The 20,652-nt window shown below is 45.1% G+C and overlaps 2 protein-coding genes across 2 annotated transcripts; both read right to left on the reverse strand.

The window, feature by feature from the left end:
* Positions 1-348: 348 nt before the first annotated feature.
* LOC147176536 (uncharacterized) lies at positions 349-19,833 on the reverse strand. The gene is made up of 6 exons (XM_086071330.1): positions 19,381-19,833; positions 17,122-18,217; positions 6,935-7,174; positions 3,989-5,214; positions 3,821-3,901; positions 349-1,655 (listed from the first exon to the last, which is right to left on the reverse strand). The coding sequence occupies exons 1-4, from the start codon at positions 19,559-19,561 to the stop codon at positions 4,059-4,061; spliced, it is 2,673 nt and encodes an 890-aa protein (XP_085927456.1). The 5' UTR covers positions 19,562-19,833; the 3' UTR covers positions 349-1,655; positions 3,821-3,901; positions 3,989-4,058.
* Positions 8,315-15,082, reverse strand: LOC147176537 (uncharacterized). The gene is made up of 4 exons (XM_086071169.1): positions 14,013-15,082; positions 10,880-12,195; positions 10,209-10,288; positions 8,315-9,525 (listed from the first exon to the last, which is right to left on the reverse strand). The coding sequence occupies exons 1-4, from the start codon at positions 14,029-14,031 to the stop codon at positions 8,550-8,552; spliced, it is 2,391 nt and encodes a 796-aa protein (XP_085927295.1). The 5' UTR covers positions 14,032-15,082; the 3' UTR covers positions 8,315-8,549.
* Positions 19,834-20,652: the final 819 nt, after the last annotated feature.

Here is a 20,652-nt window from a genome sequence, read left to right on the forward strand (position 1 = left end):
TTAAAAACATGGATATCTTCGGAATGTAATTGATTCTGTTTGTTTGTTTTTGTTTTGCCTCTATGTTAATTCTTACATCATTATTTTTTGTGTGTGCATATTTTTGTGTAAAACATGTCAATTGGATTGCAAAGGTTTGAATTTGGGGTGTACCTAATGCTTGGGACAATACTGACTTTTATTTTGAAATTTTGAAAAGCTGAACAGTGTAAATCTTGAACAGTTTGAATTGGTCAAACTTGGAGTGGAAGTAAAGGTAGTGAATAGAAACAGAGAAATTAGGGGGGGGGGGGGAGTATTTTGATGTCGCTGAACCAAAAAAATGAAAAATGTGCCCGTTGACTCAACTTTTTGTGATATTCCATTTCATTTTATTTCTTGCTCATATGCAAAGTTATGACATTGGTATTGTCTCGATGCTCCAAGTTTGACGAGGCTGTCTTTTCAAGCATGTCCAAACTGTTTTCATATCGTGAAAAACGAAAATCGGTACAGCGGCAGAGCGCCGTTCACATGCAAATTAGGCTTCATATGAAAATCAAGCACAGAGTGAGAAAATGACGCAATATTTGCAAGAGCACAAAAACGACTTGTGCAGACAAAAACTTTTGGGCGGTTTTTGAGTTGGAGGCGTCCACGTTGAAAATCCGACGCCATCAGGCCTGCCGTTAGTTCTCTGAGCACACGTGTTCGTCCAGCTGGAACTTGTACGAGAACTTTCCCTGGCAGGCGTGACAAGCGAAGGGTTTCTCACCCGTGTGCGTTCTGCTGTGCTTCACCAGGGTGCTTTTCTGCGAGAAGGTCTGACCGCAAACAGAGCAAATGAAAGGTTTCTCCCCCGTGTGCGTGTTCGCGTGTCTGGCCAGAGACGTCCGTGAGCTAAAAGCGGCGTTACACGCCGAACACGCAAAAGGTTTCTATCTGGTGTGCGTGCGTGTGTGCAATGCAAGCTCCTCTTCATGCTGAACCCTTTGCCGCACAGGGAGCATGAGAAAGGTTTCTCTCCGGTGTGCGTCCTGATGTGTTCTTTCAAGGTGATCACCCTGGAGAAAGTTTTCCCGCACACGGAGCATGAGAAGGGTCTCTCGCCCGTGTGCGTCCTCACGTGATGCACCAACGCCGAGCATGTGGCCCCTTTGGGCGAAGCCCTCGCCACAAAACGAACAAGTGTGAGGTTTCTCTCCCGTGTGTGCCCTCATGTGTTGGGTCAGCGTGGACCTGGTGCTGAATTTGCCATCGCACACGGAGCAGGAGAAAGGTTTCTCCCCCGTGTGCCTTCTCACGTGCGCCATCAAACGCGCCGTGCAGCGGAAAGTTCCAGCGCAAAGCGAGCATGCGAACGTTTTTACCCCCACGTGACTACTGACGTGCGCCGTCAAATTCATTTTGTAGCCAAACGTTTGTCACACTGAGAACATTTCAGGATGTTATCACCTTTGGAGTCTCCGCTTTCGTTAACTTGGCCGACGGAGGGCAGCGCCAAGACGCGTTCGGCTTCCGAGTCTTCCCTCTCTGCGCTTTCTTCTTCGCCCTTCACGATGACGTCAATCACTTCCGGGCTGATGTCCACTTGCTGCGCTTCCCCTCCTTGACGTAGGGCAGCTCCCCGGTCTCCTCTTTGATGCCGGGACGGGGAACGTCTTCTTCACGGCCATCTGCAAGACAAACGCACGTGCTTGTTTTTGGGGTGGACTCACCGGCGGAGGGATAGAAATTGCCAAGAAAAGATCGATGATGACTGGATCATGGATGGAAAGAGCCTTAGACAGAAAAGCTTTACACACCCATTGAACTAACAGGCTAACTAGTAATAATACCTAAAACAAAATTCATAAAAACGCCACATTTGAAGATAAACGAGGGTGTGTACACTTGTGCAACCAGATAAACTCAGCAGTTAAACTTCCTATTTCTTCAGGATTTAACCCAAAATGAGTTGTTATAGGCACATTGATGGTAGAGTTGGAAAGAAAGTCTCTTATCTGTCTCTCTTTCTTTAAAAAAATAAAAAATATTTACAATATATACGAAGTTATGTTGCCGCGAATGCCGCGAGAACTGCCTTAACGAGCCTGGCATATGTACAGGGGTGTGTACTTTTTTTTTTCATCCACTGCAGACAGTTGTTGAAAGAAGAACACACAGTATGTACAATATTCAAAGAGCGTGTCGCGAAAACGTAAAGCAACCTGCGAGTCCATGTGAGCGTCCAGTGGTTGTTGTCGTGCTGCTTGTTGAAAGTTTAGAATCGGAATCAGGCTTGATGTCACGCTCACTTATTGCGGCTCATTTTTGCCCCACTGGCTCTGCTTCAGCCCGGGTTGCTAACTCGCGACGGCAGCTAATGAGCTAATGAGCTAAGCTAACCTTCAAGTGAGCGACCGAGGCGTTTGTTGCGACCATGTCAGTAAAACAAGAAGAAAAACAACACGGTTCATCGGCGTCATTTTAAATCCACGGAACGGTCGCGCTGGTGATGACGTCGTCGCGACGGATGCGGAGCAGTCGCGTTAGAAGTGACGTCATGACTGAAACCATCGATTACGTGTTCGTCTTTTGAAAGTGACTCGTTACAATATTACCGTCCACGAATTAAAATACATATTTCAAAAAATATATTTGATTTTTATCAAATATATTTTTCTTTCATGTACAGTTTCCCACACTGTCCATATTGAGAATATTATAATTCAGAAAGCTTTCCATGTAACAATTGGACACTTATTCGATATTTGCATATCGCAACATGCTCTCTTTTTTGTTTTGAATTGAAACTTGTACCCTTGACATACGAGTTGATATGAAGGAAAATGCCTTAAATTGTTGTTTGTTTGTTGTTGGTTTTTTTTTGGGGGGGGGGGGGCAATGTGTATTGTTTTGAATAAAAATAGAATTCTCTAAATTTTGCCTCGTAAAATACATGCAGAAGTGACATCGAATGTCTTTCGATCATTTCAAATCGTTTTTGTCACAATGTTTGCTTCAATTGAATGGTTATTGTTCTGCTACTGCTGTGCTCGCCTTGGCCACATGGGGGCACTAGAATCAAGAAACTGTACATTGGACGTCTGCATAGCCGCGTTAGTAAAACGGAGTCTATTGGGTCCAGTCAAATTTACTCTACAGAATTGACCATGTAGTGAAAGTGTTACAGTAGTTGGCTGTGCGCGAGATGTAATTTTAGTTATGAATTTGTAGTTTTTCATAAATATACGGAATTCGGCTTACACTTTTGTTGCACTCTAATGTGTAAGTAACTTTGTGTGAATAAAAATGGTTGCAATTTCCTTGACTGTGAGTGGAGTATGTCAAACTGCAAACTTTACAAACTGCTTTTGTAAACCCCCCCCCCCCCCCCTCAGTTTTATATAACTTATTTATATAATTGTATTTTGTTAGCGGCACCTCTGCTCATCATTTCGACTTGCGGTGCTCACAGAATGCCAAAGGGACGATGCATTGTGGGTGGACTAACTTCTTGTAGGACATCGAAATTAGATTTTGGCACACATTTAAGCTGTTTTGGGAGAGTTATGAGCTTCTGCAGATGATCCACGCACGGTGTTGTGCAAAGAAGTGATGCAGATGAGCCAAAGCAATCGAGAAGGATCTTTGCAGTTTTTTGGAGTGAAGCATGTGTAACCGGTTTCGCTTTTGCTAACGAATCGTCAGGCGGTGCTGTTTGGCCGAATGAGCTTGCAGTTTTGAAAATGTCAAAATGTGCCACACCTGTGGAGAAAAACGGCAATATCGTGAAATGACCACGACGATATCGTGGCCATTTTAATATCACAATATTGCCGTTATCGTTCCGTCCTACAGATGCTTGGGAATGCTCCATCCGCTGCTTTGGCCCGGGTTCTTCTGGAAGTAACGTTTTGCAGGTGAACAATTTGTGAAGCTGAAAAGTAAATATTTTGATAGTGAAAGAAATATCTGCGTTAATCGTGAATGAAGAATCCGACGGCACTGATAGACGGCCACTTACTTGTCTTCACTTGAGGGAAACGAGCCCTTAGGAGAGCGGTTGCCATGACGATAACACCAGTTGACGTAGGTCACAAATTGCCACCCTTGTCAGCAGCAGACTCGCGATCGTCCGACCTGCGATCGCGCTCGTTGCGAGTCAGCGGCTCGTCCACGCCGTGTTTCCTCATGTGCGTCCTCAAGTTGCACTTGTGAGCGAAGGTTTGCGCGCACACCGAGCAGGAAAAAGGTTTCTCCCCCGTGTGCGTTCTCATGTGCGCCACCAAAATGGCTTTGGTGGCGTAGCCTTCGCCGCACATGGAACAATGGAAAGGTCTCTCGCCGGTGTGTCTCCGCATGTGAATCTTCAAACTGCACTTTGACGAGTACGTTTGGCCGCAGGCGGAACAGGGGAAGGGCTTTTCTCCCGTGTGCGTTCTCATGTGGACCGTCAACGTGTCTTTCCGGGTGAATCGTTCGCCGCAAGTTGAGCAGGCAAATGGTTTCTCTCCAGTGTGCTTTCTGGTGTGTACCAACAAAATGGCTTTTGTGGTGAAGCCTTCGCCGCAAACTGAGCAATCGAAAGGTTTCTCGCCCGTGTGTCTTCTCATGTGGGCCTTCAAGTTGCTCTTGGAAGAGAAAGTCTGGGCGCAAACAGAACACGGAAAAGGTTTTTCTCCCGTGTGCGTCCTCATGTGCTCCATCAGAGTGTGTTTGCGAGGGAATCGCTCGCTGCAGAGCGAGCAGGGAAAGGGTTTCTCCCCGGTGTGCGTTCTCATGTGTGACTTCAAATTGCTCTTGGACGAGAACTTCTGAGAACAAAGCGAGCAAGGGAAGGGTTTCTCGCCCGTGTGCGTCATCACGTGCGACTTCAAATGCGTCCTCCTGGTGAATCCTTTGGCGCAAAACGGACACGTGAAAGGCTTTTCTCTCGTCTCGTCGTCGGTGTCGAGCGAGTCGGAGAGCGGAGCCGAGACCCCGCCCACTTCCGACTCGCTTCCACTGCGATGGAGCTGGCAAGGCTCGCCTTCATCTTCCTCGTCTTCGGCCTTCACCACGACCCGAATGACGGGAAAGTCGCTGATGTCAGCCTCGTCCTCGTGCTCGTCCTCGTCCTCGTCCTCGTTTTCGTGCACACCTGCAAGACGGCCTCCGGCATCCTGACCGATGTCCACTTCCTGCTTTTCTTCTTTGACGTGGGGGGGCTGGTCTTCCTTCTTGATGGGGGGTGTCCTCATGTCTGCAGAACTCAAGACAAATAAGAAAGAGTCACTTTTTTTGCTGCACCAAACAGGAAGAAGTGTATAAGAAGCATTCGTGTCCGCGCTTCACATTTTCGTACACAGCCGAACCTCAGTTTTCGTACAATTTTTCCCCCCGTCTTGAGTTTTGTCCTGCTTTTCATTCTTTTTGCTGGCATTTCCTGGTTGATGCAAAACGTGGGAGTTTTGCAGTTGATGAACAAAAAGAAGAACGTTTGTTTGTGATGTCACTCCCCGTTTTTCACTCATTTCTGACATTTTATTGACCACCAAGGCCTCCTTGTGCTGCTTTTTTGGATTCCTTACGAGCCACCTGAACAATTTGCTCATTCTCTAAATGTCTTTTCTCGATGCACCTTTTTGTGTGCAGCATTTTCTAATTTAACTTTGGAATGAATGTAAAGTGACGAAGATCATCGTTACACGCTGTCAGTTTCGGTTCTTTAGCAAACTTTGCCACGATGCCTGCCAACCTTTTGAAAATTGGACAAAGATGGCAAAAGTTATGAACATTTTTGAGCCATCTCTTGCAACTTTAAACCTTTGCGTATATTTGAAATGCATATATTTATTTATATATGTCGCGTCTAGAAAAGTTACGTGAGAAGTTGATCACGGCAGAAATGTGTTTATATTGTTGCTGTCGGACTTTAGTCTTTCCGACTCGCTTGCTTGGAAGAATGTCGCCATTTTATGAAAGACTGCAAATCAAATCCACAATTAACTTCACAACTGGAACGGAAGTCGACGGCTAAACTGTCTTTCGTTTGCTTTTATTTTCAGCTCATCAGCCTGAGAATGATCCTGATCATTCGAATCGGGGCTGTTGGGGAGGGAAACCTCGAAAAACATGCAAGGTGGGGCCTCTCGGACCGGACTGCACTAAACGTGGACCCGGCGAAGCAAGAATTGTCTCCGGAGATTTGAAAGGAAAACTCTGGACAACCCCTTTGAAAATGGCGGCTTGACCCTCGCCAAGCAGTTTGATGTTCCCGTTGCACATATTCAGAAATGGAAGTTCCACAGGATGGAGCAGCACTTGGAAAATTCAGAGACGGATAATACAAGTGGTGACAAAAGGCCCCAGTAAAACATTTTTTTGTTTTTGACCGTGTGGCCATTTTGACTTCTACCTGCCGCTATTCTCAGCAAAACTCACATCGGGGTTTCTTTTCTTTCTTTTTGTGACAGGCCAAAGCAAAACAACTATTCACTTGCTGCCAATGAACTATGTTGAAGCATGTTGAGGTGTTTCATTGAGCCAACCTGCGCATCTTTTGGCATCTACAGGAATGTATTCTGACCTTAGCCTCTCCGCAGCTAAACGAGCGCAGTGTTGTTGTGGAATTGGAACAAGCACGCTGCAAAACCAGCTCACTCTCAAGACTCTTACTGACCTTTCGTCATCGCAACTCAAAACAACTTCAGTGACATTGTCTACTTCTGTTTTTGCCATTCGTATTGTGCTCATTTTTTTCTTTGTTTTGCCGAAAGTTGGAACGTTTCTGTGAGGATTTTATACACTCGAAGTGACCTGGAAATGTGTCAGCAATATTCAAGTAAAAGGGAAGAAATGCCTTCATTTCATAATTATTTAAAATCTACCAATTATGCAGGGGAAAAAAAGATGATTGTCTACTTGTTTAGACGGGCAGATGTGAAACTATAGCGTGAAGTGACGAGTATGAAAAGCAGATGTGATCAACCTGCGGTGTGCGAGTCCATGTGAGCGTCCAGCGGTTGTCGTCGTGGCTGCTCGTCCTCTCTTGTTGGCGAAACAAGTTCCTCCGATGGTTCTCTTCGACGCTGCAAAGATTTCTTCCTCGCTTGGTGACTCGTTTTTTTCGACAAGACCAGGACGACTTTTTGCGAAGTCTCGCCGGCCGCTTCTCCGTGAGCTCGCGTTGCTAATTTGCGACGCGCTTTCTTCGTCCGCAGCTAACAAGCTAAGCTAACATAAACGTCAAGGCGCGTTTCGACGTGTGCCGTGCGACGTTTCGACAAAACACAAGACAAAAAGACCACGTAACGTCGGCGGTGTCAGAACGGACGCGGCGTGATGACGTTGTTGCCTAGCTAGGAGGAACCCGTCGCGTTCGCCGTGACGTCAGGCTGAGAACTGCGCAGGGCAGGCGCGACGCTCACTTTTTATAACCCTTCACTTTTTATCCACCTACATACATTATGGACGATAAAAAAAAAGTCGTTTTTTTTTGTTATTGTTGCAATAATCAATTTACTGCGTAATTCTATTCCATCTGTTTTGGTAGCAGTGTTTTTTGTTTACTTATATTTTACGTACATGTCTGCACCGGAAGAGCTAATGTTGATCATGGTTGTTTTTTAGGGGGTACTTGGTGTAAAAGTCATTCAGTGGCGCGCTTCGTTCTGCGTGCCGCCAGGGGGCGGGGGGAACTGTCATCTGGGAGTTGCAGTCCTTTTACTTTGTGTCGCACAGACGTGACGCCAGCGCTTGCGGCAGCCAATAAATACGCGCGACCGTGTGACGTCACTTGGAGTCAACGTCCGAGCTTACGGCTCAATCGTTTCACGACTTTTGTCACTTAAAATTCAGCCAAAACGCAACACGAGGCAACAACTCTGCTCTTATATAGGAAAAGATAAGATTAGTTAGGATAGTATGGACCTTTCTGTAGATAGCTAAAAAAAAGAAAAAGAAAAGACAATCACGCTAGTGCCTTACACACGTGAAACCGAGAGAAATAAGAGGTGATTTTAAAACACAGGTTCCTTCAACAGATAAACAGACCGACCAAGGCAAGCATATTTAATCATTCTGAAACGGAGCCACAAGTTGTCAACTTGTGATGCATCAGTAACTTTATGCAGCGCGCTTATTGTACTTCAAAGTACAGCATCTGCATTTGACTTGTTGGATGATGGTTGTTTTTAAAATGATATTTTTACAACACAATCCTTCGTGATATTACTTTTTGCATCTTGCACACAAGAACTCGACCAAGCTGTTAAAAAAAATGCAAACAAACTATCAGGAGTGTTAACAAAAAGTGTTTTGAAGCGGAAACGTTTTTTTGATTTAAAAGATTGAATTCTATTACGATACGCACGGAGTGAATCTTTTATTAGAAGGAAATCGGACGTCAGACGGCAACAAAAACATCATCGTGGAACTGAGCCGCATGCGATCCAATCCGGCCGAGCCGAAGCCAACGGAATGGTTGCACTTTCAAATCAATCCAAAGGTGTCTTGAGAGGAGACGCACACCTGCCGTAGCCGTCATGAAAAGGATTCTCGCCCCGCCCGGCGCGTCGAAATCATGGCAAGGTTTTGCATTTGTTCTAATCGGACAAGCAAGCGTCGAGGTACGAGGAGAAGAAAAAAAGGTCCACTTTGTCCTTGATGACCGCCATGACTTTGTCGTCGCGGGGAATTCGCTGGATGAACATGTCCTCCTGCGTGTGCAGCACAAAGTCGCACCATTGGCACCCGGAGAGCAGCAGGTGGCCCTGAATCTGCCAGTAGCTGGCGTGGCTTTTGCACAGGCTGTACTCTTCGTTCCGCACGATCCACGAGCACTCCGAGAAAGTGCGCGCGTTGGAGCACCTCAGCTCCAGCAGGCCGAAAAGCGGCTCAGCCTTGGGATCGAAGACCACGCCGCGGGGGGACGCGCCCATCCACGGGGCGTCGGGATGCACCAGGAAGCCGCACGGGTAGCGGTTGACGTCCATCGCCCGACAGTAGTCCTCGATGGCGGCGGGCCCCAAGTGAAGGCCCCGATGCTCGTCTGCCGTTCGGGGCGCGGGTTTCACCAGCTTCCCGGCCAGGAGCTCGCTCTTGCTCCCGCCGGCCCCCGCGCCGCCGCCGCCGCCGCAGATCTCTTTGAAATGGTCGGACGTGATCCGAGGGCGCCCCGGCCGGCGGCTCTCGGCCCGCTGGCCCCAGGTGCCCTTTTCGAGTTTGTGGGCCGGCTTCAGAGGCGTTTGAAGGCACGCCATGTGCCGGTCCTGCCGCTGCGTCAGCACGAAGGAACAGGCGGGAGGTCCCAGCTTGTAGTCCGCCAGCGGCAGCCGCGGGGGCCAAGGGGCGCCGGCGTGCGGGCGGGTCCGGAGCACCGACTTTGCCGCCATCTGATAGGAAAGCACGCTTCCTTGCTGGACGGGACCGAAGAGCGAGGGCACGCAAGGCGCGTGCGGCCAAATGGCCATGGTGGTGATCGGCGGCGCCAGGTCGGCAGGGAGGTCCCGGTACACCTCCTGGACCTTGAGGACGCAGGGTTCGGGCAGCGGCGAGATGACGCCTCGGTACAGGTTGCTTCTGTTAAGACAACAACAAAACCGTGGGGCCGCCGGTTAGTCTTTACATTTTTCAAAACGAAAACATTTCATTAAGAAATGATGTCGATATTTTTTTTTTGTGACACTAATATCTTCTCTTTTACTGCAAATGAATATCGGCTCGAATAATCCTTGACTACTAATAATCGTATTGGCCTTGAAAAAAACATATCGTATATCAGTAGTGCTGCTTCCATTCCATCCACCCATCATGTTTTTTTTTGTAAAATGTAAAAGAGGAATCCCTCAGGGGTCAGTTTTAGGACCACGACTGAGGCTCTGACGAGCGCACGTAGCCGCAGGAAAACGCAAAATAGCAAAAAAACATATTTTATAATCTGGGAAGTTAAAACATGGAATGAGCTAAACAGCAACTGCATTTTTTTTCCAGGTTTTTGACAAAACGTTTCAGGTCAAATAAAGAAATTGCTCCTCAGGCGACGTCACTGATTAGTGAGCGTTACTCACCTGCTGTTTGTATCACTATTTTGTTTTTTCCTCTGGGTGGCGGAATAAAGATTTGTTTTCCTAAGAGACCTACCAGGGACAGGCAGAGGAAAGTAGTAGTTGCTCGAGCAGTATTAAGGCTTGTTTTTCAATCCTCTACCGTTTGTTGTTCCTCCTCACGTAAGCATGAAACGAAATTCAAGATGGAGTACGAACCGCAACCCTTCCGCCAGTCGTCTGTCACTCGGCTCGGCCGAGAGGACCACCATGTTGTTGCGCCGACTCGCCTCCGGATCCTGCGGTCAAATGTTTATTTTGCGTTATTTCGTGACTCGTGCCGGCACACGACAGAGCAAATCAGGATGCTAAGGAAATTGTCCTGACAAACATGGCAAAACCATCCTGTCGGCATCCGACACACTTCAGCACACAAGTCCAATTTCAACGTTTTGGCGTTTTGGGCGAGAAAACGAAAGGCGAGAAAAAGCAACTTCAACGCATTGGATGCCATTTTGTTTTAGGCATCGAACCGATGTCTTCTTTGGAGGACCAAAACTGCCAAAATTTTAAATCAATAAAAGTAAAAATAAAAACGTATAAAAAATATAATTAAAAAATTTAATAAAAAAATGAATATAAATGGAAATAAAAACCTCTCTCTCTCTCTATAAATATATATCGATATATATAAATAAAGTTGCGACTTGAGTTGCTCGTGGTGACAGTGGACAAGATTTTTCTTGTTTTTATTTCCATTTATATATTTTATTGTATATACTTTTTGAAAAATGTTTTTATTTTCACTTTGATTGATGTATTTATATATTCATTTATTGATTTTAAATGTAGGCAGTTTTGGTCCTCCGTGCTGCTGAAGTGGAACTTACTGTGGGCGAACGGCCGCCGCGGCGCGGACGAGCCGCGGCGTAGTCGTGCTCCGCCATGACGCGATTTGCGCTCGCGTCCTCGTCTGCCGCTTCATCGGAAGGCCGTCTCGTTCTTCTCTGCCCAGAATTAGGTCTTGCAGGCGGGAAGGTGTCGTGGTTCCCCTCAAACAGGACGGGAACAACGCCTTCTTTTAGCGATCGGCGTCCTTTGTCCAACCTTGACTCGCACATGTCCTTTGTTCGAAAATGGAGGCTACACACACGGGCGTGTCGTGTGACGCGCAAGTTGTCCCGGCTGATGGCGGCCACCCATTGACGCCGGAGCTCCTCATTCTCAGGAAATGGGAAAAAACTCACCAGGCTGCTGTTGTTGGACGAAGCCTGACACGAAGCAACGCAGCAACTTGCAGCTGCGATCCTTCTTGTTCGCCGCCGCTTCAACTTAAGCTCGTTTTCTTGGCACGATTTCTGCCCGTGGTCTTTTTTCATGTGAGCCTTCAAGTTGCTCTGACGAGCAAAGGCCCGAGCGCACACGGAGCAGGAAAGGGAGTTTTCTGCCGCGTGCGATCTCACGTGCACAGTCAAATGGTTTTTCAGAGCGAATCTTCGGCCGCAAACGGAGCAAGCAAATGGTTTCTCTCCATGCTGTTTCTTGGCGTGTGCCGTCAATTTGCCGTTTGTAGCGAAGCCTTTGCGGCAAACCCAACAATGGAAAGTCTTGTTGATGGCGTGTCCTCTGGTGTGCGCCTTCAAGCCGCTCCGTGAAGTCAACTGCTTGTGGCAAATTGCACAAGGGAAACGTTTATCTCCCGCGTGCATCCGCATGTGCGAAAGCAAAGTTGTTTTCTGAAAGAATCGTTGGCTGCAAAGCGAGCAAGGGAATAGTTTCTCCCTGGCGTGCGTCTTCATGTGCGACTTTAAAGGCGTCCTCCTCGTGAAGGCTTTTGTGCAAAGCGAGCAGCGGTAAGGCTTTCCTCTGGGCTCCTCGTCACTTTCGGGAGATTCTGAGAGCGGCGCCAGGAAAACGTCGATTTCCCACTCCTGCTGGCTGCCATCGAGCTGCGGCGACTCCTCGTCTTCCTTCACGGCGCCGCGAGCGAGCAGGGCGTCGCCCGCGGCGGCCTCGTCGTCTTCTTCCTTCACATGCAGCAGAACTTCAAGACGCTCGCCGACCTGCTGACTGATGTCCACTTCCTCCGTTTCCTCTTTGAGGTGGGGGGGCTCTTCTTCCTCATCTTCCTCTTTAATGCGGGGCCACTGGCGTTGCTCGTCTTCCTCCTCGAGGCGGGGGGGCAGCCGCAGAAGCTGCGGGACACCTGCGGGACCCGGCAAGAAACATTTGAAAGAGTGTGCAGCTTTCAAATAATGTTGCCGTTGATTTTGCTGCTACGCAATATCCGCCACGTTTCATTTGTTAACCGCGTTAGGCAACTGAGAACGCGTTCTCGTTGACAGTGCCGACCCGGAGGCAATTCTGGGTTCGAAGTAGGGCTGCACAATTATTTGAATCAATATCCAAATCACCATAATTATATTTATTTTGAAAGTGTCTGAAACAATGTCCTAGCATCAGACACTTTAAAAAATAAATATAAGCAAATTATTTTTACAAGATACACGGAAGAAGGGGACTGAGTTTTTGTTTTTGGGTGTCTTTTTATGAATTAATATCTGAAATATTGATGATATTGATACAGTAATATGTCAATGAATATATTTATATCAGTGTAGATTGATGTGTATGTATTGGGGTAATTATTTTATCTCTTCCTACTCCTTTTCGAACACGTTAATGATAGATGTATTGAGTGATTTAAAATTACTTTTTATATAATGTTTTCATGATCGAAATAAAAAATTTCAATCAATAATTATTTATCACGTTAGCTACAATATTTAGGTAATTAACAAACCGCATGAATGTATTGTCATTTTACAACAAAAGATTTTCCCCCCAAAAATTCTTACAAGTTTATAAACATGCTAAATGTAGCTTAGCATCACTTGCCCCGAACACGAAAGAAGTCCAGACCACGAAGGCGGATTCCGTTGGCTGGTCTGCAATTTTGCTGGCTGTGACTCAGCAGGTTCTTTTGTCATCTTAATCCTCATGTCTGTGAGCCGCGACACATTGTTGACGTCAACATGTGCATCGATGTCATGTTTTTAGTCAAGTGGAGTAAATGCAAGCATTTTCATGACCATACTTGTCTAAATGCATTAAAGTACAATTGAACAAATGGTGTTCTTTGTATTTGAAAAATTGTTATTCGTCAGTTTTTGTGTTGAAGTAAAAACAGGATGAGTCAATTTAACATTCATATGGTCTTCGTCATAATGTCTCTCGAAAAGTAAAACATACACCAGCCGGGGCCATTCCAACTGATGATGTCACACAAGGCCACACCCCTTAAAGGAACACATGCAAAACTACTATGGGCGCGCATCTTTGCACAAAAGATGATTGAAAACGATTTTGGATACGCGGGGTGTGAAACAATTCAAGCAAGGTTGGATTTGAAAGTGGAACGATTCAATTCGGTTTGAGGGATCACGATTCGATTCGGCTCAGTCCGAGATGGTATGACGCAAGAACGTGTGTTGTTATTTGACATACATTGAAATGAGCTTGTCAGGACTGTCGATGAGACATTTTCTTCCATGATATATCTCGCCAATAAAAGAGGATTTGAAACGTATAACAACATGTTTTAAAGCGGAACGGTTCGGTTTGATGCGCCACAATCGAAAACTAAAAGTGTTCAAAATCAGGTTCAAACCGATTTTTGGTTACACCCCTAAAAACTACACTTGTGAGTTTTAGTGTCTCAATGTACAGTAATTATAATATATGACACGAGTAGTTTGCTTTTACATCCAATATTTGTTTTTATACATTAGAGTTGTTCGTCTTTCCCAAATGAATGGGCGTCAATTGTTCGCAGATTGTCGCTATTCGGAAATGGCTTTTGTCGGGTTCAGATTTGAGTCCGCCGAGTTACGAGCTCAATCACGGAACGCACTGAACTACTGAGTCGAGCCCATTTATTGGTTAGCAACCGTTAGCGGATACAACTTTGATGTTGTTATCAAAATGGAACATTGAAGGCAAAAGTTCAAGAAGAGCACAAACCTGTTGCGAGTGAGTCCATCGGAATCTTGGAAAACAAGCGTTTCCTTTTCCTCTTTTGGTGTCTTCGTCCTCCACAAAACCTTGCTAAATCATTTTCCCACACATTTTACACTTATTCAGCAGCTCCCTACTTAGCTTAGCATGTGTTGCTAACTTTGCTAACTCTCGCTGTTAGCAGTTAGCAAGCTCGAAGAAACGAGAAGCGCACCGAGGCAAGATTATTCCAGAAAGGAAATGTCAAGCTTTTCATGTTTGTTTATACGTAATGGAAATGTGTAATGGACGGCTATTAAACAGACTCAAGCGTACGAACTATGTTCGCCGACATGCGTCCGGAAACGCCGTTTAAAAAAAAAAAAAAAAACTTTACCACACATGCGCAAAACTGCACTGAGCCACTGTACGGTAAGTCATTAGGGACATAAGTCATCAATCTAAAAATTATACACTAAATTGCTTTATGAAGCATTCCAACAACGGCTATCAAAAAAAAAAAGACAATAAATTACACACTCTGGAATTTTAAGAGTACATTTAACGTGGAACAATAATTTAGAATAAACTAGAAATTAGTACACCTTGATCATTATTGCGCAACAATTCATCTACAGAATCAGATTCATAAAATGTTGTTCTTAATTCATATGAAGTAAAGAACTTCAGAAAACATAACAAACCAATCACGGCTTGATTGTATATTGAATATTTTGATTTCGACAAATGTAGCCTACAAGGTGATGTTGACGAGTTGGTACGGCTTCCTCACGGCAAACCTTGTTGCCTAAAATCTTTGCCTTCAGACCACTTTAAAAAAAAAAAAATTTTTTATATTGAATGCATACCGACATTCAAGCACGGATCTGTAAACTCCGTGGACGGCGCTCCACCAAAAAAATGTTCGGAACAAATTCGGCTATTCTTTGTTGGCTTCCCAGGTTTGACCGGTTGGCCCGTCTGAGGTGGCAGTTGGCGATACACCTGCAAAGTATGACTTGCTCATCCGACATCTTAACACGTCTGCAGCTTTAATTAACAAGTCGCAAAAGACTGTACAGAACGAACGTCACACTCCACAAGAAACCGGAAGTAAACTGGAAGTACGTCACTCCACACTCCTCCCCCTGAACACTCAACAAACATTTGTTCCATGGGGGAATTATGTCAAAGAGCACCACAACTTATACGTCTGTAAATTGCTCGTTTTTCTTTTCATACAAATTTGTAAACATTTCAAAATGCAAAAAGTGACTAAAGAATGATTTCTGTCGGGTTGATCTCATGTTCTGCTTCGCCATTATTTCGCTGTCTCACTTTCAACATATTGACCAAATCAATATGTTAAAGAAACTTTTCAATTTTAGTCCATCTTTTGCGTCTGTCTGGATTATTAATTTCCGTTGGGACATTGTGAAGAACGAACGGAGGTTTACAGGCGCATTTCTCTTTTCCGTCTTTGCATTGGTGCCTTTTGCACCAACGTTCGAGTTGATCAAATCCATTCGAACGGTTTAACATGGCGCAAAGGGCGCCTATCATTTCCCCTTTTAAACAATGCCTAAAAGTTTAAAGGTTAGGCAAATACTCTTGTAAACTTTTTCAATGGCTGCTCGTTTGCTTGTAGCCAAAAACGTTGAACTTAATTCATTCACGCAAGCACAGACAAGTCGTCCACTTGACTTCACAAATTGAACTCGGTACTGCACAGCTCATAAAGTAATAAAGGCAACAAAACGGACTGAGCGCACGCGCACGTGTAATTCTGCAAAGCAATTGCCTCTAAAAACAAACAAAAAAATCCTTAGTGCGCACACGTAAAACTGGCCGCCGTTTTATAAACATCGAATCTACGGAAAGCCATCAGGGACAAAAAAATAAATACAACAACAATAGCGCGTACGTTAACGCTGCAGGACTAGTTTACATTACAAAACAAATGCAACTTTCATGTAGCGTCCATAATTGTGACACGCATGCGCACAACGCACAACATCGAGTGTCAGGCACAAAAGACGTAACGGCCCGGGAGTGAATGTGGTCCAGATGCGGCTGGGGACCACTAAGTGCATGGCTCGGGTGGTAGAGTGGATGTCTGCCAAGCCAGCTTATTGTCAAAAGTTGAAGGTTCAAACCCAGGCCCCTTATGAATACGTCGAAATGTACTTCAGCAAGGTACTAAACCTCCATGTTTTGCGATTGGCTGGCGACCAGTTCAGGGTTCCTCTTGCTCAGAATCAGTTGGGATAAGATTTGCACTGTAACTAACTTAGATTACAAGTTAGTTTATTGGTTACTAAAGGCTGTACAGCAGATGCCAACAACCCAGTTTAAAAAAAGAAAATAACTGGTTTTGCCACTTATTCAATGGAAACACATTTTGAACAGTAATTTTTGAGAATAATACTTTTTTAAAATAAAATAAAGAGAGCCTTTTTAACTCAACATCAAGGATTGTTAAACAACTCAGGGCAGAGCACCCTTTGAAGCCACCTACGTTTCAAGTGAGCAAAATTTAGGGAACCAACTTTATTAATTAGTAATGTTACGAGGAGTCCCGCAGGGATCTGTACTTAGCCCTCCATTGTTCAGTATTTATTTCATGCTGCAACATTATTTCACCAATTGTAGACAAGCTAACTCTTGCAGCTGTTCATCTAGCAAATGTTCATCACAAGCTAGTGTGTTTTATGTCTGTTCAAAAAATACATTACAATGTAGAAGAAAGTGAAAACACTTTATTATGAATAAAAAATGGCATGTTTGCAAGCAATTTAATAGTCTTTCAGTAGTCAGCACTGTTTGTTTACGTTCACATGGCTACAGCTAGCCTAAAATGGCCACTGCATAATTATTTACCAAGACTTTTTTTGGTGTGTGTTAGCATTTTGAACATCTATTTGGACAAATTATTGTATCGAGTTCCATTTCCTGTTCTGTGATAATCATTACGTTTCCCTCGTTACGCTGGTGCGCTTGTGTGACATTTTCGCGCTCAGGCTGATAAGAAAGGAGCAATTGAAGTCAAGTAGGTATGGTAAAGACACTTTAAGTGATACATCTGGATTAAGAAAGTGACAAGAATGCTGTAAAAAAAAAAGAAAGACATGTTCACTGGCTACTGCTGCTGCTTTTGTTGGCAGCACACTTGTGTTTACTAATCTGATACTTATGCGTGAACCTCTTGTGGCATGCGGGGCAGCCAAAAGGTTTCTCTCCGGTGTGCGTCCTGTTGTGAATGTTCAAATGTCCTTTCTGGGAGAATCTCTCTCCGCACAGGGAGCAGTGAAAAGGTTTCTCTCCGGTGTGAGTCCTCATGTGTTGTGCCAGCGCCGAGCGGAAGCTGAAGGTGGCGCCACACACGGAGCAGGAGAATGGTTTCTCTCCCGTGTGCGTCCTCATGTGCGTGGTCAAATGCGCCTTGCGGGTCAGTCTTTTCCCACAAATGGGGCAGGCGAAGGGTTTCTCTCCGGTGTGCGTCCGCATGTGGATGATGAGGTGTCCCCTGCGGGTGAATTTACCGCAGCAAATTGAGCAGGCAAAAGGTTTATCTCCAGTGTGTGTTCGTCGGTGTTGAACGAGAGCGGATCGGTCGGAGAAAGTGGCGGCGCAGACGGCGCAGGAGAAGCACTTTTCTCCGGTGTGTGTCCTGGCGTGCGTGATCAAATGTCCTTTCTGGGAGAAGCGTTTCCCGCACACGGAGCACGTGTAGGGTTTCTCCCCCGTGTGGGTCCGCCTGTGTCGTATCAGGCTGCTCATGTGGTAGAAGCTGGCCCCGCAGAAGGGGCAGAGGAAAGGTTTCTCCCCCGGGTGGATCAGCATGTGACGGACGAGCTGTTTCTTCAGAGGGAAGCTGCTGCCGCACACGGAGCAACGGAAAGTTTTCTCGCACTGGTGACGCCTGACGTGTCTCTTCGAGGCGGATTTGTCGCACCGATGACTTTTGGAGCTTGAGGCGCCTTTGGAGTCGTCCTCATCGTTGGCGTCGGGACACGACGCGTCCTCGTCGGCTGAGAGGGGAGCCAAGAGACCGCCGGATGTTCTCCTCTCCTCAAGTTCGCCGCCTTCATCTTCATCTTCGCTCTTCACAACCACACGCAGGCCCTCTACGCCGACGTCCACGTCCTCCTTTTCCTCCTTGACACCGCGGGGGGGATGTGGCTCCTCCCACACCACCCCGCAGCGCCACTCCTGCTCATCTTCAGCGACGTCTGCGAGATCAAATATCAAAGGCAACGCATTGATTTGCAGGTGTCTTAATAAAACGCTACGACAATTAAAGGAGCCTTACTGCACCTATAAAAAGTCTACACACCCCTGTTGAATTGCATTGTTTTTGGGACATATGATACAATCAAATCAATCATTTCAAAACTTTTTCCACCATTAATGTGACCTGTATTGTACAGTTCAATTGGAAAAGAAAACTACAGAGATAATGTTATTGCACAAGTGCGCACACCCTCACAAGTTGATGTGAGTGTTCAGAATTAACCAATCACATTCAAATGCATGTTAAATAGGAGTTGGTAGGCCTACCACCATTTAAAGTGCCTCTGATCAACCTCAAATAAAGTTCAGCTGTTGTGGTAGAATTTGCAGGGCATTCAAAACAGCATTGAACACAGTATTTTTTTCCAGCGAGTACAATGAGTTGCATTGGTAGTGGAAAAAGTTTTGAAATTATTTATTTTGTCTTTTTTTTTTTTGGTGACAAACAACCAAGAAAAAGTAGCAGTTATTTGCAATTATTCTTATACCCGTGTTAATTTCAATTAGCCCTTCAATTGTATTTAGCATTATGTTAGCATGAAGCTAGCAAACTTTTGTTCTAGTTTATTTGAACAGGCCAACATGCATGTTTTTGGGACTCAACTGGAGAAAATCCACGCTAGTGTGGGGAGGACCTAATGAAGGGAAATTTGAATTTCGTCCACTCTTTTGCATTCAATCTTCCAGTACTACAATGCACTTCACTTCGTCCCTCCAGAGTAGTTACATGACATCATGACTTTTAAGAAGCACTTTTACTTGCTGTTTTGCAAACGTCTCGGATGATTTGAGAAATATACCAAAGCAGCTAAAAAAAAACCTCTAATCTGTACATTATAAACAAGAGAGGCATATTACACTCGTGAAAAGAAAACAATTGTTCACCGTTGTTTACATTTAAGTCTAGAAGCTGCAGAAACTAGTTCTATATTTTTAGTTCTATAAGGCAACGTGTACTTGACAGGAATTTCGGTGAAATGTCATCGACTGTAATTGATGGTTGTGACGTCACAATTATTCGCCTCAATCAGTGGATCGAAGGTGCTTTCGATGTACGATTGACGACAATGTTGAAGTTTACGGTGACTATTCAAAGACCAACCTGGTGTGCGTAAGCCCATGAGAGCGTCCAGCAATTGACGTTGTCGCTGGTTCTCCTCCTTGGTTCGACAAAGTTCGTCCTCGTACTCCGTTATGGTTCTCTCCAAGACCACAAAGATTTCCTCCACGGCCACACTCAGCCGCTCGGTCACCACAGCTCGCAGCATTTTCACTTTGCACATTTTCACGGGATCACAATAAACGCTTTGACAGTCACGGTTAGCATGCGTTTCCGGTTAGCATGCGTCGCTAACTTCCGCCTGTTTTGACCGCGCAGCGCGTCGCAAACGAAGCGAGCTGACGACGAGGCCACTTTATGCGCAGTTTGAAGTCCGTCGCTGATATTTGACAAAAACGTCGCGTGAAGCGTTGGGGGTAAAATGCAGAAATCAGAGCGATAAGAGACTTAACGTGAACGCTGCAGCTGTTAGCAGCCTCGCTTCCGCTTTTTTCTTCTTCGATAGCATTCGCGGCAGCTGCCATCCGGTGCTGCCATCTGGCAGAGCCATCGTGTAACACACGCATCCTGAAGCGACTGAGACTGTGTAAACCATTTTTAGTTGCTTACTTCTTAGTCTTATAACCTTTTATTTGTACCCCAAAAATACAAATTCGACTTAAACATGGAATATACTTTTGCAAAGAAACATAATTATTGTAAATGAACTTTGCTAACGATGCTAAGTTAGAGGTTAAAATTTGGGGTGTGGCCTTTCTGTGTGGGGTTTCCATGTTCTTCTCACGTTCAAGTGGCTTTTCTCTGGGTACTCTGGCAGCCTCTCATATTCCCAAAAAAAAGCATGGGAGCTTCATTGAAGACTTGAAACCGTTCATATGTGAGTGTGAATGCTTGTTACGAGAGGTGCAACAATTAATCGACAATTATTTGATAACCAAACAATTTGGAGATCTCGTTTAATTAGAAATTGCTCAATTCCAGGAAATTTCAGCCTTTCAACTGTAACTCTGATCAGATTTTTGTCATCGTCAATGAAAGCAGGCTGATCATCTCAAGACATTTGCAAACTTTTTTTACTTTGGTAAATAATGATCAACAATTTAGCTGATTTTGACAGATGTTACAGACCAAACCAATCAAATCAATAAATATTTGTGCATTTTCTGTACTGTCAATTTGAAATGTCCTGTTTTCGTACAAATGGATGGAATCTTACATTGAATTTTTTTTCTCCAGGAAATCCCAATTTTGCGGTTGTGTCACCTGAAATAATGTGCGCGTGTGCGAGCAGTCAATGAAGAGCACAACGTCGTG

This window comes from Leptonotus elevatus, chromosome 3, assembly GCF_054856555.1.
Source record: "Leptonotus elevatus isolate MCC_2025b chromosome 3, RoL_Lele_1.0, whole genome shotgun sequence".
NCBI classification, from domain to species: Eukaryota; Metazoa; Chordata; class Actinopteri; order Syngnathiformes; family Syngnathidae; genus Leptonotus; species Leptonotus elevatus.

Coding starts and splice junctions, on each gene's coding strand:
- LOC147176536 (XM_086071330.1), bottom strand. CDS start 19,561: ATGTGCAAAGTGAAAATGCTGCGAGCTGTGGTGACCGAGCGGCTGAGT. Junction 18,218..19,380: donor CATGGGCTTACGCACACCAG/GTTGGTCTTTGA, acceptor TTGATCTCGCAG/ACGTCGCTGAAGATGAGCAG. Junction 5,215..6,934: donor CATGGACTCGCACACCGCAG/GTTGATCACATC, acceptor ATTTGTCTTGAG/TTCTGCAGACATGAGGACAC.
- LOC147176537 (XM_086071169.1), bottom strand. Junction 10,289..10,879: donor GCGGCGGCCGTTCGCCCACA/GTAAGTTCCACT, acceptor ATTTGACCGCAG/GATCCGGAGGCGAGTCGGCG. Junction 9,526..10,208: donor CGACTGGCGGAAGGGTTGCG/GTTCGTACTCCA, acceptor TTGTCTTAACAG/AAGCAACCTGTACCGAGGCG.